General features: G+C 35.3%; 1 protein-coding gene across 3 annotated transcripts in view; it reads left to right on the top strand.

Moving 5' to 3' along the window:
• The window catches only part of NAT1 (N-acetyltransferase 1), a 65,612-nt gene that overhangs the window by 45,634 nt on the left and 2,236 nt on the right, over positions 1-17,742 (top strand). For all 3 annotated transcript variants that reach the window (XM_069819267.1, XM_069819269.1, XM_069819268.1), the window contains exons 9-16: positions 566-744; positions 1,391-1,543; positions 4,932-5,071; positions 6,188-6,356; positions 6,607-6,759; positions 11,168-11,328; positions 11,583-11,834; positions 13,159-13,345. In XM_069819267.1, coding sequence (XP_069675368.1) covers positions 566-744; positions 1,391-1,543; positions 4,932-5,071; positions 6,188-6,356; positions 6,607-6,759; positions 11,168-11,328; positions 11,583-11,834; positions 13,159-13,345 — 1,394 coding nt within the window. The remainder of the gene's footprint in view (positions 1-565; positions 745-1,390; positions 1,544-4,931; positions 5,072-6,187; positions 6,357-6,606; positions 6,760-11,167; positions 11,329-11,582; positions 11,835-13,158; positions 13,346-17,742) is intronic.

The raw sequence follows: 17,742 nt of genomic DNA, 5'->3' as shown, positions 1-17,742 counted from the left end.
TGCCATTTTGTTTTTAATGTATACGAATGATAAAATATTCCATTTTAATGTAACACCTGAATAATACGGAAACCTGTCCACAACGGAAAAAAAATTAGGACCGTGTCACTTCCGTCTTGAACAGGTTTCACTGTACAAAGGTTTCTTCAGATACTGTCCACACCTGTGGAGTAACAGTTAGCGTGTCTAGCTGCAAAACCAGGTGGCTCGGGTTCGATTCCCGGTCGGGGCAAGTAACCTGGTTGAGGTTTTGTCCAAGGTTTTCCCTCAACCCAATATGAGCAAATGCTGGGTAACTTTCGTTGGACCCCAGACTCATTTCACCGGCATTATCACCTTCATCTCATTCAGATGCTAAATAGCCTAAGATGTTGATAAAGGGTCGTAAAATAACCTACTAAAATAAAATTCTTCAGATACTCACCAGTTCTCCTGTGACATTCATTATGGGTGTAATGTAGATCCACCACCTTCAGTGCACTCTGGATAGTCTCTGATGACCTACGTAATAGTCTAATTTTATTGAAACTTAGGTATGACGGTATTTATGAACTATTATTTGCAGATTTAGTGGAAATGGTTTCCAGTCGAACTTCAGACCTGGTGGCAGCCAATCACGCCCACATCAACAACAGTCATTTTATTCAGGTGCTCCAGGTGGCAACAGACAGAACTTCAACCAGAATCATAGCAAACAAAACCATAATGCCAACAATTCTCAACAGCAACAGAACTTCAATAACTGTAAGTATTTATCCTGAGGATAACGAAAGGATTATATTAATATTGTTGCATTTATGTTGTCACTGCATAAATGGTAACACGAGTATTACGTATTTCATGCGTTTAATTTCACTTCGTAAGTATACATGTAGTTAGAATTGTAAATTTGTTTTGTACATTTTCTGGTATTACAAACTAGTGTAACTGTGATGATAATATTTTCCATCATTCGCGGTTTCCACCGGATGGTTCTTCAGAACCAGATGATGGTTAATGATGTCTGAGTTACATATCTTTGTCGCATGAAGCATGAGCTTGTTGAAGAGTTGCGAAGAAATATCATCAGTTTTAAATCTGTTCTAACTTTGTATTCCATCCCTAGGCTGATGGAAGTTAGACATACTTCTGACTCTAAATTATCACGAATTTTTCACTTCCTTATGCTGTCAATGTGAAGCTACAAAACTTTTGAACTGTGGTGTCTGTGAAGATAAGTTATGGAATTTGCAATAATGGTGAATATATGACACAAAATTTAGTAAAACTTCATTACAAATAAAGATCATAGTTAAAAAAGAATGATATTTATAGAATGGAGAACATCGTGTTTTTGAAAGGACTTTATGGTGTGCCTGTTACATTTTTTTTTATTTCTTTTTTTTTACAGCGGGGAACAAGGAATTGCCTCCTCGTTTCAAGAACAAGATGATGTTGGCACAACAACAAGGGCAAGGCAATCTGGAGGATGTGTCCTTGAGACCAGCACCAATCTCCATGATGTTCAAACAGGCAAACACCAAACCAGCTTTGCTAAATCCAGGTGGGTGAAACCTGAAAGCTTCATGTAGTTGAAGTATTTCAATTAAACTTGCACGTTGCTGTCACTTCACTTTTCCTCTTTCAATAAACCAGGTTTCTTTGTAATGTTTTTCATATCTGCTTCAGTTAACTAACGTTTTTAGCATCTCTCGGTGTTGGAAAAGTGATTGTTATGTCTGTGAAGTCACATTTATTCATATATGGTTCTGACAATAGTCTTCTTGAATATAACTGATCAGTCAATCTTCTTAATGTAACCCGCTGTTTGCCGACAACATAAAGTCCAATATAGTCCACTGTAGAATATATATACATATATATATAGTATTTTTTAATTTACAATCAACACCTCTCCAAGTGATATCTCTATCCATTGCTTTTGCTTCAGTAAAGTCTCATTTTACAAACCTATGGATCAACAATTGGCTCTCTTCTGACAAGGAAAAATTTTTACATTCTGTACAAAAGAAACCGAATAACCTGGAAATGTACAAAAACTTTCCCAGACATGTTCAAACATTTTTAACAAGAGCCACCAGAACAGGTCACATTGTCACACAATTGTACCTACACTGATTTCACATTTCTGATAATCCTACTTGTCTGTGGTGTAATAATCACGATGAAGATCTGGAACACATTCTTCTATACTGTCCATCCATAAACCACAAAGAAGTAAATTAAAATCATCAGTACCAGTTGCAGAAGACACAGCCCTGCAGTATATATTGACTACAGCCCAACTCTGGCTACTAGCAACAGGCATCTATAATGAACACAGAATATAACTGATAAAGGTACCGAATTACTTCATAAAATGTAATCCTACTAGCAGACGACATTTGATAGAGTTTGTCAGGCTTTGTTTCATGATTGGTGAAAATTTTGTATTTCTGTCTGCTATTTTTATGTGTCTCCATGTCCTCGTTGGCATGTTGCAGAGTATCTCAGGAGATATGTTTTGGAAGGCTTCCTCCACACTTCCGCGCAATTCATTTGTCAAGTAGTGCTGTTGAGAGACACGAGACTTGATTATTCTTCACGATGAGTTGTCTGATTGACTCCTCTCTTTTGCAGCTGAGATATTAACCACGTTTGCAGCATGTGCAAATAAGAATGTCCATTCACGTACCCTTAAAAAAAATACTGTCCGAACAGGTATTATCTCGGCCCATATCATGACATGAGACGCATTCCTTTCCAACTCTTGCACAGAGGATTTTTCTTAGACCAGAAAACCACATTCCTCCTGTGAGAACTGCAATATATTACACATTCATCACAAAATAATACTCTTGTGGGAGACAGCACTGCAGGTCGCAACTCGTTGCTCCATATCGTCACATAATTCAACACAAAATTCGATTTAATTGCTTTTATACCCTAATATTTTTTCATATGGTTATGTGTTGAATGAAGTTTAGCTGCTCTTTTACAAATTGGTTTAGTTGGAGACTGCTCAATTGACTGGAAGTTGGCATTACACTTTTCCTGTCGCGTCTTCTTACGCCTGTCTTTGACACTGCCTGAAGCAAGTGCATGTTTCTCCCATTCAAGCAGGGTTGCTTTACAATGTGGGTCCTTGCCAAAGTGATCTCTAAATATATTCATTATGTGTGTCCGTGTTTGCTCTGTGTGTGATCGTTCATGCATACACACACACGCCACTACTTGTTCCTCAATAGTGTGAAAGTGTCTGTTCACATCAGCCATGGCTTCACAACTGAACTGCTGACAGTTCTCTCAGTGATCTTCAAAATAGGGATATCATTATCACAACTGAAACAACACAAGAACAAAATATGACAAAGGAGTATGGGGACTTCTTGGACAGTCTGTATTATTGTGATGTACTAAGTCATTAATTGAAACAAATTTGATAATGCTGGGTTTGCAGTGAAAGACCTGCTATTGGGTAGAAAACTATGAATGAAGTTCTGTTAAGATATTTCTCATTTGTGGAAAAATTCTTCGTGTAACTTAATGGATTGTTACGAACACTATAATGTGTTCACTGCTATACTAAAAGCCAAGTTATGAACCGACTAAACAGGAAATAGTTGGCAGGGCGAGAGGAAAGTGCGGGTTAGAGGGGTTGCCTGTACAGTGATGACACATTGAGTATGGTGGGACGGAGGGGAGAAGAAGAACGGAGCTTTTCATTGGGCCTCACGTGAAAATATCGTTTGCTAACGAAAATCTGGCAACAGAATCATGGAGACGTGTAGCCAAACTTCCCAGTTCATTTGCAGTACCACATGCATTACGAGTCGCATTTCGTACCAGTGTCATTAGCTCGTGCTTTCTTAAAAACAGTAATTTTAATTACTAATATATTAATTAAATTAGATAAGCAGACAGGTTTTGAAAATAAGATAGAATTACGTCAAAGTTTTAAAATAATAAAAATTGAAAATAGAGAATTAAGGTAGTTATTAATGTATTCCGATAGCTATATTACTCGTATTTAGTAAAGGTTCAGAAGATAATTTTGACTTTATAAATTGCTTTACTAATATGTTTTAATTTCAATAATAATGCATTTATAATAAATTTAGTAGGCATTATAATAGTAATGAATTGATAATGAGTACATGAGACACAATTATGAAACTAAATTGAGGTTGATTATGTAAGCAACTTGGCAAGTTTGTGTTTAAGCTGGTATGTGATAGTCTTCATTGAAGTTACGCAAACGTTTCTGCTGACAAGGAAATATTGTAAGAAATAAAGATTAACCTACATATAGAATGTATCGAGTCAGCTAATTCAGGTTCATGACTTACATTATGTCGACATCTGATCACATTTTTTTTTTTTTTTATAATAAGTTATTATGTAAAGTAAGACCTAAATAATTACAATTAAATAGTGAAAAGGAGCAGATAAATAAGGTTTAATGTCTTAATGATTATCATGATTGGTTTAAACATGCACTAAAACCAGACGTAAGTGCAAGTTTGAACCAATAAATTATTGAGATTTGCGATAAAATAATGAGTCTAGGAAATTGTATATTTAGTATGTAGAACTACATTTGTTTATAGATCTTTTGTTATATTATTAAGTTTTGTACTTGTGAACTATATCAATAAATCAATCAATCAATAATTACTAATATTGTTGATAGTGTTATCGAGAACTATAGACAGTAGTTATTTTAAACATATCGGTGACAAACGCTGAACACGCTTTGAATCTCGTGCTACTATGTGGCAATATAGCTCAGAAAGAAAGTGGAAAGGAGCAGCACCACTTTTTAGAACGTTGCTTCCGATTTAGTCGGTTCATAACCTGGCTTTTAGTACATATGAATACTGGTAAGTAATGACTTTTGTACAAACAATACAGTTGATGTTGCAAACAAAATTTTGATTTGAACTTTGCAGGTCGACCTACAGGCCTGATGAGTGAGCCGCTCATGACTCCACCTCAACTGAAGCCTAGTCCTCCGCTACTACACAAGGAACCGCCAATACTCATAAAACAAGCTTCACTTGACAAGAACAAGGGTGGAAAGAAAGACAAGGTAAAGACATTTTCTACATGCGTGGAAAATATTAAAGGTAAAGCTTCTCTTATGTTTAATCAAGCCTACGCTAGCATTCAAATTCGTTACAAATATGAATTCTAATGGGGACTCGAGACTGTGATGATAATTCCTGCAACATCATTCGCGGTTTCCACCGGATGGTTCTTCAGAACCTGATGAAGGTTGATGATGTCTGAGTTTCACAAACTGTTCCTATATCATTTAACTATTGCTGTTGAAGTATTGTTTATATCCATTAGGAAGTGGAGAAGATGCAGTTCAGCATTGTCATTACACGTAGTGTGATGATGTAAAAAATGTTAATTCACCTAGGAGTAGATTTACGAAAAGAAAAAGTATGTTATATATGATATTGTATTTGTTCACGTGTTTTGCGCACCCTATTTTTTAACGATTATATTTTTATTTCGTTTTCCTGTGCATATTTTACACGAACATCAAGGACTTGACGATCAATTATCATTATTGATTACCTACTATGAGTTCATTAATATGGACTGTTGAATAGAGCTGGTATATACAATTATGATTACAATAAATTCAATAATTGAAGCGTCGGCTGGAACAACGTTATAAGTTACATTTGGTAAAATTTACAGGAGCTGCAAAAATGTGTACACATACAACGTTCTTATAGAGTAGCAAACTTTTGAGTGGACAAATTTCACGTACTGCATTGATGGACAGTTGCAAACCAAAGAGTATAGCAAGGTAACATTACATACAACATTATTACACGGAAACACACCGAATGAAAATTTTGTAACTTACAATGTTGTTCCAGCCGACATTTCAATTCTAAATAAAAACCATGATAACTTTTTATTGCTACAAAATTGGAATAAAATACTGACACAATTAACCATTATCTGAGTCATGCTAGAATGAAACGGGTTGGCCTGAATAACGCCCACATATTTTACAAACCCAAATTTTTAGTAGCTGAGGAGGATAAAAAAATAGTGCTCATAGTGACAGCAGAAATTAAACATCCTTTGTTGCATGTGATTGTATTGAGTTTTATCTTGTTGAAATGCATTCTCTTGGAGGAAGTGAACAAGGTAGGTGATGTTTGTTTTTCTATAATTTTAGGGTCCTAGCAAGGAAGATGTTCTGAAGAAGATAGAATCACTTATGGAAGAGTATCTTCGTTCTGCGAGTACCCAAGATGCCCTCAGCTCTTACCGGGAACAGAAGATACCAGACAGATTTGTGCGCTATGTCCTACTTTCCATCATGACACAGACTCTCGATAAGAGTGGTATGAATTAAATTATTATATTCTTTCAGTAAGATATTTAATTGCTTTTACATTTCACTTATGATTTTGGATCAAGACTTGTAACAATGATGATACATATACTAAATCATTCGCGGTTTCCACCGGAAGGTTTTAAGAACCTGGTGAAGGTTGATGATGTCTGAGTTACTATCTGTTTCATTACTATTTCATGCAGCATGTTTGGTGTATCTTTAAAAATATTTCTAATGTGCTGGTTTCTTATTTACAGACAACGATCGTGAACTAGCGGGTAATCTGATTATAGAATTGAAAAAGGAATCGCTTATAACTTCTGCTCAATTCATGGAAGCGTTCCGCGAGCTTGTTACACAGATGGCTGAGAAGGAACAGGAGATTCCACGGATATATTCTCATGTTGCAGGCAAGTAGGATAGTATTTACTTCAAAGGATATGTTGCGACTTTTCACTCGGTTCTGTCTCATAGGCTTTGTATTATGAAAGAAGACTCATAATTGTTGCCAAGCTAGTGGAAGAGGGGTGCAAGGTGGAATAAAAGTTACGAGAGGAGATGAGTGAAAATTCCAAATTCTACCACTTTTTAACTAGTTTATTTATTTTGTTCATTCATTTATTTGCACACATATTCCTCTTGAAATATATATATTTACATGCTAGAAAAATTTTATTCCTGGCACTTGAATAGTTTCAATCAATATTCTTGATGTATCCAGCTGTTTGCTGACAACATAAAGTCCACTGTAGCCTATTTAGTTGTTGTTTTTCACGAGAAATGAGGGTTATTTTGATCGGTGTTCATTATAGATGCCTGTTGCTAGTAGCCAGAGTTGGGGTGTAGTTGAGTAGTTTGAGTTATACAATTACTTTTTAATAGGGTATATCTCCTATCACAAATTTCAAGTTTTTCATTTCATTCAGTGTTTTGTCCAAGGGCAGGTCTTTCACTGAAAACCCAGCTTTCTCCAATCGTTCCTATTTTTTGCCTTCCTCTTAGTCTCCTCTTTTAAGTACAGTATATGATATACAAATTTGTTTATAGTACCTCTGATATTTAAAACATACTGAGTATCCATATTTTAAAAATTTGTCCTGAAAAAATATTTGCTGGCATATAAAACTATTTTTTTTTTCTTTGAAAATGTGTGTGAAGAATTTCAAAAAGTTGCAAGAACATAGAAGTGTCTTATACTCTATCGGTCTTACTAATAAAAACTCTATATACAGACGTTTAACTCTCTTATACTTATACCATGAGTAGCTCGTTTATAAGTCGTGTGTAAATTCCTTACTAATAATTACTACGTACGTCGTGTATAACAGTAAAACTGTTACACAGCTACGTCATAGTTTCGTCATTACTTCGTTACGAAAGGTAATAGAATATCTGAGATTCTCTATTGCATCCGGTAGAGCACTCTAGTGTGCCGTGTTAAGAATCGATAGTACAACTGGCTCTGATCGATTACCACACTATATTTTGGTCAAAGAATACAAGCTACAGCAATAATATTTACTTATTCTGTGCTCTTTGGTGTGTTCTTCTGTGGTTACAAAGGCATCCATCACCATAAAATGACAGTCGATATGAGCTGTTAGAGAGGCGGCCATTTTTTCTCTATATACAACGCTTAAACAGGGGGTTTCGTATATATAACTACTGCAAAGCAATTCCCATTGTATAGTTACAGATTATTCATACATCCATCGCTTAAAAAAGGTAAAGGTAAAGGTATCCCCATAACATGCCATGAAGGCACTTAGGGGGGCATGGAGGTAGAGCCCCATGCTTTCCATGACCTCAGCATTAGAATGAGGTGGTGTGGTCGGCACCATGCTCTGACCGCCTTTTACCCCCGGGAAAGACCCGGTACTCAATTTTATAGGAGGCTGAGTGAACCTCGGGGCCGTTCTGAAAGTTTGGCAACGAGAAAAAAATCCTGTCACCACCTGGGATCTAACCGCGGACCTTTCAGTCCGTAGCCAGCTGCTCTACCAACTGAGCTACCCACATCCATCGCTTATGATTGGTTTATTAGTAACGTTTTCTGTCTCAACGCTGCATAAGTCTCGTATAAAAACTATACACGGTTTATTAGTAAGACCGTATATAATTAACCATATTGACAGTGTTGAGTCAAAATAAAAGGAAATTATTTAGTTTATTTTCTTTACTGTTTTATGAGTACCACGTGACTTCACAGTGTAAAACTCGTTATTAATTACAGTCAAGATTCGGTGAAATGCTAACCCAATATCGAGAGAGATACAGCGTTTTACCAAGCTACATATTAAGATAGGGAAGATCACAAATTATAAGAATTGTTAATTATACCAAAATTAATTATCTAAATATGGCGTCATTGCTGACAGTTCTAGATGTTGGGGTACTGAAACTTAGATGGTACATATATTAAGATCTGTAAGTTTAATTTTTGCAGTAAATTGAAAAGTGATATTTAAGCAGAAATTATCGAAATTTTACCCTCCTTCCCTCATGAGGATGCATAAAGAAACGTATTATTTAAATTCTGTTGGTGTTCCAACTATAAGGCTTTTGTGTATGAGAATTACTGGTATGTTTGGTTGTGATAGTTAATGACCAGTTTCTTTGTGTTGATTGGTTGCTAATTTATTGAAAGTAAAATAAATGTAATAACATCAAACTGCATTATATCTATAGGCCTAAAGCAGGTCACTGAAATAGTGTTAGCAGATGATTAGGAATGTGTTAAACATTTTGTGGCATTGCTACCCAAAGAATACAGCAGGGAAATCATGTGACCAGTCTGTAATGGCATGTTCAGAACAAAAAAAAAAGGCTCTCTCACTCAAGGTTAATAAAATAGAGGTCAGTTGTTGCATAATGCGCCCACAGCTGAGTCTTGGCAAAATTATCAGACAGTGCCAAATGCAGAAGAGGGAATTGGGTTTGATGGTAAGGCAAGTTTGTTTGCAACAGCAGTTCCAAACATTCGTAGTTGAAGAGCTATTATGAGTTTTCTTTCATCAATACAGGCTTAGTTGAAGACGAAATGAAAAGTGGATTGCTACTTACAGTTCAAGAAACTCGGAAATTCTTTTAGTTAATTAAAAGTATATGTGTAGAATTACCTGTATAATCAGATAATTTTATTTACATATTGTCGAAAGTTTCATGCAATAGTTCAGTAATAAATAAAATGCTAGCAAACATGTCTAGTAACGCACATTTTTGAAAAGTACTTTTCAAAGTGTAAATAACGCATATTCGTTCATTAGGTACTGTTGGTTGAATATCCCTAATTAACTGCTAAATTTTTTTGTAACCACAAAATATTGATAGATTAATCACATTTGTTAGAAGTAATGATGATAGCTTGTCACAAACATTCGCGGTTTCCGCCAGAAGGTTTTTGTGGCCTGTTGATGGTTTGTAATGTCTGAGCTTCATTTCTCTGAGATAACTCTTTTCTTTGTCATGGTATGTATAAAGTTCCATTTGTTGGTCCTTCTGAATGATTAATTATTTTCAGACTAGAGATTGCTGCAATTTAAGTTAGTTGTTCATTTAGTCACATACAGAATACAGAGTCACATTATTACAGGCCTTATTTTACGAGCAGTTTCTGGCCATGATAACTAAGTTTGTATAAATGCAAGAAATCATAACTGTTGAAATTTGTGCAGATATTAACTTCACTTCTGGCACGCGTGACATTGTGGTAACTGATAAGTAGACCCCGGATTTTTAGACACTTTGGGCCGTATTCATAGACATTCTTAGCACGGGCTTTCGGTGGATTATCAGCGAACTAAACTATTCATAAACCAGTGTCAGCGATATGATATGATTTGAATCCTGTTTAACACGCTTGTAGCCCGGGCTAGCGAAATGTCTATGAATAGCACCCTAAAAAATTAACTTTTAGGCATCTGAAATAGACCCAGAATTTATCAACATAGGCACTAAAAAAAAGTCTTAAATTATGATTACCATATGCAAGTTTTAATGAATTCATTGGCTTCATTGCTCTAAGGCTGCTAATTAGTGCTCATATTATAATTAAATTAATTAATTTATCAATGAATTTACAATTAATACATTCATAAATTTATTTCCATTGCAATACATAACGTTTTTGTCTCATTTTCTTAGACAACCATTATATAAGCTAAAGAAAATTCTTCCCAATGATACCGAAGCAATAGCTGCATAATTAAATCTAGCAAAATTTGCCACGCTGATTCTTTAAGAGAACTACATCCTCCCGATTAATCACATTCCTACTGTCTGCTTAAGTGCTCAATAAAATCAGACACCTTCCAGGAATTTCTTCATTCCTACAACCAAATTATTACAGGATATTTGAACCATACCCACTCCATGATATTCAAAACTTTTTCTTTCACTGGTACACGAAAATTTAAAAATATTTGTATGTAAGAAATAGAAATAGGCAATTTTAGGGTCTAAAACTTAAAAAATAAGTCCCAATGAGCAAAATAGGCATTTTTAGGCATAATAAAACCGCTTTCAACATTCATATTTCAAATAAAATGTGAAGATATTTAACTAGTTTTAGTTTATCCCTACAGAAAAAAAAAATAGACATTTAACCTAAAATCCGAGGTCTACTGATACGTCAGGCATGTAATAGACGCTCCCAACTTCAGGCAAATTTTGCCTTACTGTATAATTGCATTTCTGAGAGTTCATATACTGGTATAGGTATGTGTAGAAATTAGTACTGTAATAGTATGTGTATGAAATCTTGTGTGACGCACTCATATTCTGTAAATGTTATCTTATACAGAAGCCCTCTTTTTATAGGTTTTGCAGCCCATGCTGTTTCTGAAGAGCTTACTTCTCTGGTGGAAATCTCTGAGGTGACTGAAAATGGAGCACATTACCCATTGTTCATGTTGATTTTGCAACAACTTCACAAGACTCAAGGGAAGGCCAGATTAACACAACTCTTTAATGATAGCAAGGTAAGAACTATACACATTTCAGGATAGTATTGGTTTTTTACTTCGTAATTGATATTTTGTATAACAATCAGATTAACCTTCGGTAATCGCAGATTACTGTATTGTGCTTTCATGAAGGATACTAGAAAGTTTCATAGCACTTCTTCTTGGTTAGAGTAAACGAGCTAAATTCACTTATTTTGTAATCAGTTACATTTCAGTGCAAGATAAAATGAAAAAAGTTCAGTAGTTGTAAGATTTATTTTACTTTTCAGGTTAATCTTCTGAACATGCTGCCCGAGGTTGACCGAACTAAGGACCGGCTGTCAGAGATCCTTGAGGACCGTGGACTGACTTTTCTGTTTCCACTTCTGCGAATCCAGTCGGAATTGTGGAAGCAGTTGCAGGCTGATCCGAATCCCACTCAGTTCTATAAGTGGATTAAGGAGAACCTGGATCCTTCGCATCACACAAACCCTGGATTCATCAATGCACTCATGACTGTGCTTGTCAAGTACATCACTCAGGTACGCAATTAAACTGGCAAGTTCTGATAGTCTAGTTAAGAACAGAGTGTGGAAACAATTGAAACAACAAAAGAATAAGATGGCTAGTTTGGGAATGTAATGAGTTCATTCGGCAGTTTATTATTTTTGGCTGTTACACCATGTTCAATCATTTGGAGTTGGTGACCTTAAATTGGCTGCGCATTCTTAAGTGATCAAATATCATAGGTGATGTGAAACAACTTGGTCCGCAGTTCTTTCCAAATGACTACATCCTGGGTACAAAGCACTGTTGTTCATACAATATGCAGTGAAAACGTGGTTATCCAAAAACATATCATTTTCATCATTAAACTCAATTCGGCATAGGCATGCTTTTATTCGTCATTTTTCATTGTTCTACTATTTTTATCACAGTTGCCAGCCAGATCAATATCGATCTTCTTAATGTATCCAGCTGTTTGCTGACAACATAAAGTCCACTGTAGTCTATTTAGTTGTTGTTTTTCACGAGAAATGAGGGGTATTTTGATAGGTGTTCATTATAGATGCCTGTTGCTAGTAGCCAGAGTTGGGGTGTAGTCAATATATATTGCAGGGCTGTGTCTTCTGCAACTGGTACTGATGATTTTAATTTACTTCTTTTGTGGTTTATGGATGGACAGTATAGAAGAATGTGTTCCAGATCTTCATCATGATTATTACACCACAGACAAGTAGGATTATCAGAAATGTGAAATCGGTGTAGGTACAATTGAGTGACAATGTGACCTGTTCTGGCTCTTGTTAAAAATGTTTGAACATGTCTGGGCAAGTTTTTGTATATTTCCAGGTCATTTGGTTTCTTTTGTACAGATTGTAAAATTTTTCCTTTGTCAGAAGGGAGCCAATTGTTGATCCATAGGTTTGTAAAATGAGACTTTACTGAAGCAAAAGCACTGGATAGAGATATCACTTGAAGAGGTCTTGGTTGCAAATATGTTGCGTGTTTTGCAATATTATCGACTTTCTCGTTTCCAGGTATACCACAATGACTAGGTATCCATTGAAATGATATTTCCTTTTGGAGTTCTTTTAGGTTACTTAGTTGTTTCTGAATTGGAATAATTCTATGTGCAATAGAAACTGTGATTGAGATATCTCTTCAAAACGGTATTTCATAAAGTACAAAGTGCTTCATGTAAAAAGATTGGAATTACGCGAGTAAATATGGCACTTAAAAAATTGCTTCTGAGGTTTTTGTTGGGTGTAATAAGAAAGGGTAGTTGAAGTGCTAAGATTCTCTTCATTAATGTGTTTAAAATAGAATTTAATAAAGCTAATTTAAGCATTGTTATTTGATAAGGAATCTACGTTGGCTGAGGGGAGTGATCCAAACACGGCCCCAGACAAGGCGCTGCAGGAAAAGGAGAAAGCATTGTTGGAGAAGTTCAAGCTGGTGTTGCAGGCATTCCTTCATGAACAAACAGACCTGCAAGTGATGGCTGTATACTCACTGCAGGTGTATTGTTACTCACTACACTTCCCAAAAGGTGAGAGATGCAAAATAAGCACAATACAAAGAAGCATTGCAAGGTCTAGGTGTAATATTGCTGTTCATTTGCGACGAGCATGGCACCTCAAAAATGTTCTTCATGCATGCACGCCACTTTAAGAATACCAGGATATTGAAATATGGTAAAGCTAGAAGTTAGCAGTATCTTCACTGTAACTGGGATTGGTTAGTAACAATATAAATCACTTAGTTATTATTAGACAAGGACCAGGAGATTTAAACTTCGTAGCATTGTAAACCATGTTTTCTCAACTGTAATGTACACCATGCCCCTTATCTGAGGTTTAAATTATCCACTGTTAACCTTGGATATGGTTTTTTACATACTTTAGTGCCTAGTGTGTCAATGTGTAGAGTTTTAGGAAATGCAGGTTTTAGTCGCACCATGTATTCATACACTGTGGTACTAACAATCACCAACACTGTCTTTAAAGGTATATCCCCACTAATTACTTTTCACTGTGCTGACATTAAAGTCTGCATGGGCCGAAATTCTTAGGGCCAGTCCATTCCGGCCCAATCTAAATCAGACCTGAACCCAACCCGAAATCTGAGATTAGCTTATAATTATCACCAGACTCAAAGAATGCTATTAGAAAAATAGAGGGCACAGGGGTCAGGAACAGCTGCTAGACATATCTCTCCATCTCTGCCTCCCAGGTAAAACAAAAAACAAATAATCATTGCTCTGAGTATGACAGATTAGAGACAAATGCAGTTATGAAATATGAAGTCGAACTTACGATATCGATAGTCTACTGTTCTGGATGTCTGCTGGGTGGACATCTATTTGTGCATGGATTAAAATGTTCTTATTATTTTTTAATTATATAATTCGTAGGAAAAAAAATTATAATTCTTTAAGGCCCAAGCCCAGCCTGAGCCCGACAAGCATAAGTAATTTTACCATTAATTCGAGAAAAATTCGAACCCTGGACCTCTCAGCTGTGTGTGCTGAGTGCTCTTTCCAACTGAGCCATGCCGGGACACGATCCACGGTGCTGGTCGAACTCTTCTCATTGTAATGTTTATGGCCTAATACCTGCATTTAGACATGTAAGTCATACACATTGACTACTTCATAGTAATCGTGATTATATTCAATGAGGATGGCGAGACCTCATATAATGAATGTGATGTAAGCATAAGTGAATTTCAACCCAAGTTTGCCCCCTCAGGCTTGACCCGAACCCATGCAAACCTCTGCCTGACATGTACTGCAGTAGCAATCTATGAAAGGGATATGTAAGCCCGATTGTATAAACCATTTAATCTTAGATCAGAGGTTAAATTGATCCTTGTTTCAGCTGAACTTGGAATTTTGTGTTGTATAAAGTCTAATCTGAGATTAATGTGCCAACTTTGACTGAAGAAATTTCTCCGATTAAGTTAGATGATCCAAGTTCAGTTATTTCTTTTCTGTTTGAAATATACGAGTGACAGATTGTGCAAACAAAATATCCATTATTATTAATATTAATAGATATGTTAGGTACATTTATATATATTTCTTTCAATTTATTGCCTTAATACACAAACATTCTTATATTTTATAAGGCTCTATCGTGTTCAGCAGTATCAAATAACATAAGTATAATTATATTATGTTTATAACAACCATTAATTATTAATGGATACGATAGGTACATTCATAAATGTTCAATTAACTGTATTACTAAACGAAAATTGTCGTTTTATAAAGCTTTATTATGTTTAGCAGTATAAAACACCATAACATGATAATAACTTGGAGAACAGTCAACCTTCTTCTTATTGTCCGCCATTATTTACATTGCAAAAAAAAAAACCAGTGTCTCCAACAGAGTGTAATACGGAAAGTCGCGAAAAAGTAGTTGTAAAGTCGCTAGATTTCTCATTATCAACTAAGAAAGATTAAATTTTGTCACTATAGGGTGCTAAAAAGGTCACTAAATCCCTATTTAAGCAATATAAAAGTTAAAAGAAATTGTTGTTGGAAAAGAGTTAAAATCGCTAGATTGGCAACACTGAACAAACCTGTATAACATGGTCCGCGCATCACGTATTTCACCTGTTTATGCGATGTTGCCAAATCCTTTTCACGTGAACTTAGATTGCATTTGAACCAAGGTAATTTGATCGCAGAAAAGTTTTATACAATAGAAGAAGTGTCTGAACTCTGTTTACTTTTCGATCTTCGATCAAAGTTGATCTTTAGTCAGGGAGTTTTATACAATTGGGCCTTATAGTGTTACTATTATCTGCAGTATTCTGGCCAAGAAAGGGACTCAGACCTTATTCACAGGGCCAAAACCCATCTTTGGAATAAGTACAATAAAAACCAAATCCACTGTACAAAAATGGGTTGAATCTTATTAAAGATGGAGGTAGATACCCAGAACTAAAATCTACATGCTAATAATAAGAAAGTCTAGTAAAAATTTCACCGATACTGTATTAAGATTGTTTACTCAATCATTAAGAAAAACTTGTCTGCTTCCTAACTGGACGTGGTGCTTTCAGAAAACACCTTCAAACAATAGGAAGGCTCACAGGAAACCCAACCTGTCGTTTATATAAACAAGCTGATGAAACAGCAAGACATCTACTAATGGATTGTGAGGCGTTAGAGCTTTGTTTTTATTTATTTCATTTTGTCCATTATCTTGTACAATTTAAAATTATGTAATTTATTTAGTTTTTGTTTATTGTTATTATTTAAATTTAAATATACAGAATATAATTACAACAATAGAAATAGAAATAAAATAATACAATTAATATACGACAAAAGATACAGTATTACAGAGCGAAAAAGATATCTAATCTTTGAAGCTGCCCCACCACAAAACAGTGAACTCTGATTTGGAGAAGTGGATAATACATCTATTTAAATATGTAGAATCTAACTTCTGAATCAGTAATTAGGAAGAGCACAAAAGCCTTTCAGGCTGAGGTGCGTTGGTGTAAATCCACTTCCAGTTCTAATCACACATGCATTATCTGCAGTAGGTTTCGGAATGTATGCCCTGCAGATACGGGGTTATTACTGTGGTACCTTTGAATCCGAGCTTTACTGATAAGCACGGAAGTGTTTACAAAATAATTGAGCTAAGGATTTATGTGGCAATCAATGTCTTGTGATGCTGGAAAGGCGAGTGACAAATTCGGTTCCTATTTGCTGGTCGAAGCAGATAGAAAGGAATTAAATCTATATATATAATTTGAACTGGTAATGGAAATTACGGGAAAACGGCTGAACGGATTTTAATAAATGGCCCCTCATTTTGAAGCTTGGAACCCAAAGTTTTTCGGAAAAGTAGGCGTTTTCAGTGAAATGTCAATTTTCCTACATAATTTTCCTATTTTCCAAAATCCATCTGTTGTCAGTTTTGAGAACTAATTTTATCGAATCACGGCCGACTTGATTGAATTTCAGAACAAAACACAAACTACAATAAACAATAGGCTATTACACGAAGGCCATGACCTGCAGGATTGACGACATATTTAGAGCTCAATTCAATTTGTTATAAAAAACTGATTCTGCACTGTATAACAATTTTCTGAGTACTGCTGTGTATTGGATATTCAAATCTACGAAACTTGAGGTGGTTTGATGACATTATTATCATTAGAAATTAAATATTATTATAGTTAATATCATGATGCATCTATTTTTCATTAATTGTACATAATATTGACGCTATATTGATGACATGAAAGTGAAACATTTTGAGGTTATGTAAGTAAATGTAGAGAATATATTAATTTAGATCTTCATTTCTATAATTTACTGAGTGGCTGCTATATATAACTACAAAACTAAAGTAAGATAATATTGTTACTAAAAATCAAATATTTTTATACTTATTAGCCCAGTGGGGTTGGATCTTTTTCATATACTTAATGGCGGTGTAGTGTAGATATTGATATGTGTCATTGTCTTCAGTATTGGCTCGAGAGAGCGCAAAAATTACAGTTCCTAAGGAAAGATCAAAAGGTATTGCTTACTGATAAAATAAGAGGCCTAGAAAATTTTGTAGTCTCAGATCATTTCAGCAAGATCTCTTAGTAGGATAAAATGATTTTACGCTCTACATTTCAAGTTCTACATGCAGCAGCTATACGAAAATGCTATTGTTCGAAAGCTTAGCAAACCTGACATTTTTTTAACTTTCGCCCACAATCCACAATGACCTGAAATAGCTACTGCTATCGTCCTGACATTGATACTTGCGTTTTCGCGTTGAAACTCAAAAACTGAAGTTGGATAGGTTCAAGAGAAAGTATTTGGCCTAAAAAAAATGCATTCAGAGGGAGTATGTTTTATTATGGAAGCAAATAACTACCAAAAAGACAAGTATTCTTCATTGAAAATAAATCTGAAAAATT

The sequence above is a fragment of the Periplaneta americana genome, chromosome 2, assembly GCF_040183065.1.
Source record: "Periplaneta americana isolate PAMFEO1 chromosome 2, P.americana_PAMFEO1_priV1, whole genome shotgun sequence".
Classification (NCBI taxonomy): Eukaryota; Metazoa; Arthropoda; class Insecta; order Blattodea; family Blattidae; genus Periplaneta; species Periplaneta americana.
This window is presented reverse-complemented; position numbering and strand designations above follow the sequence as displayed.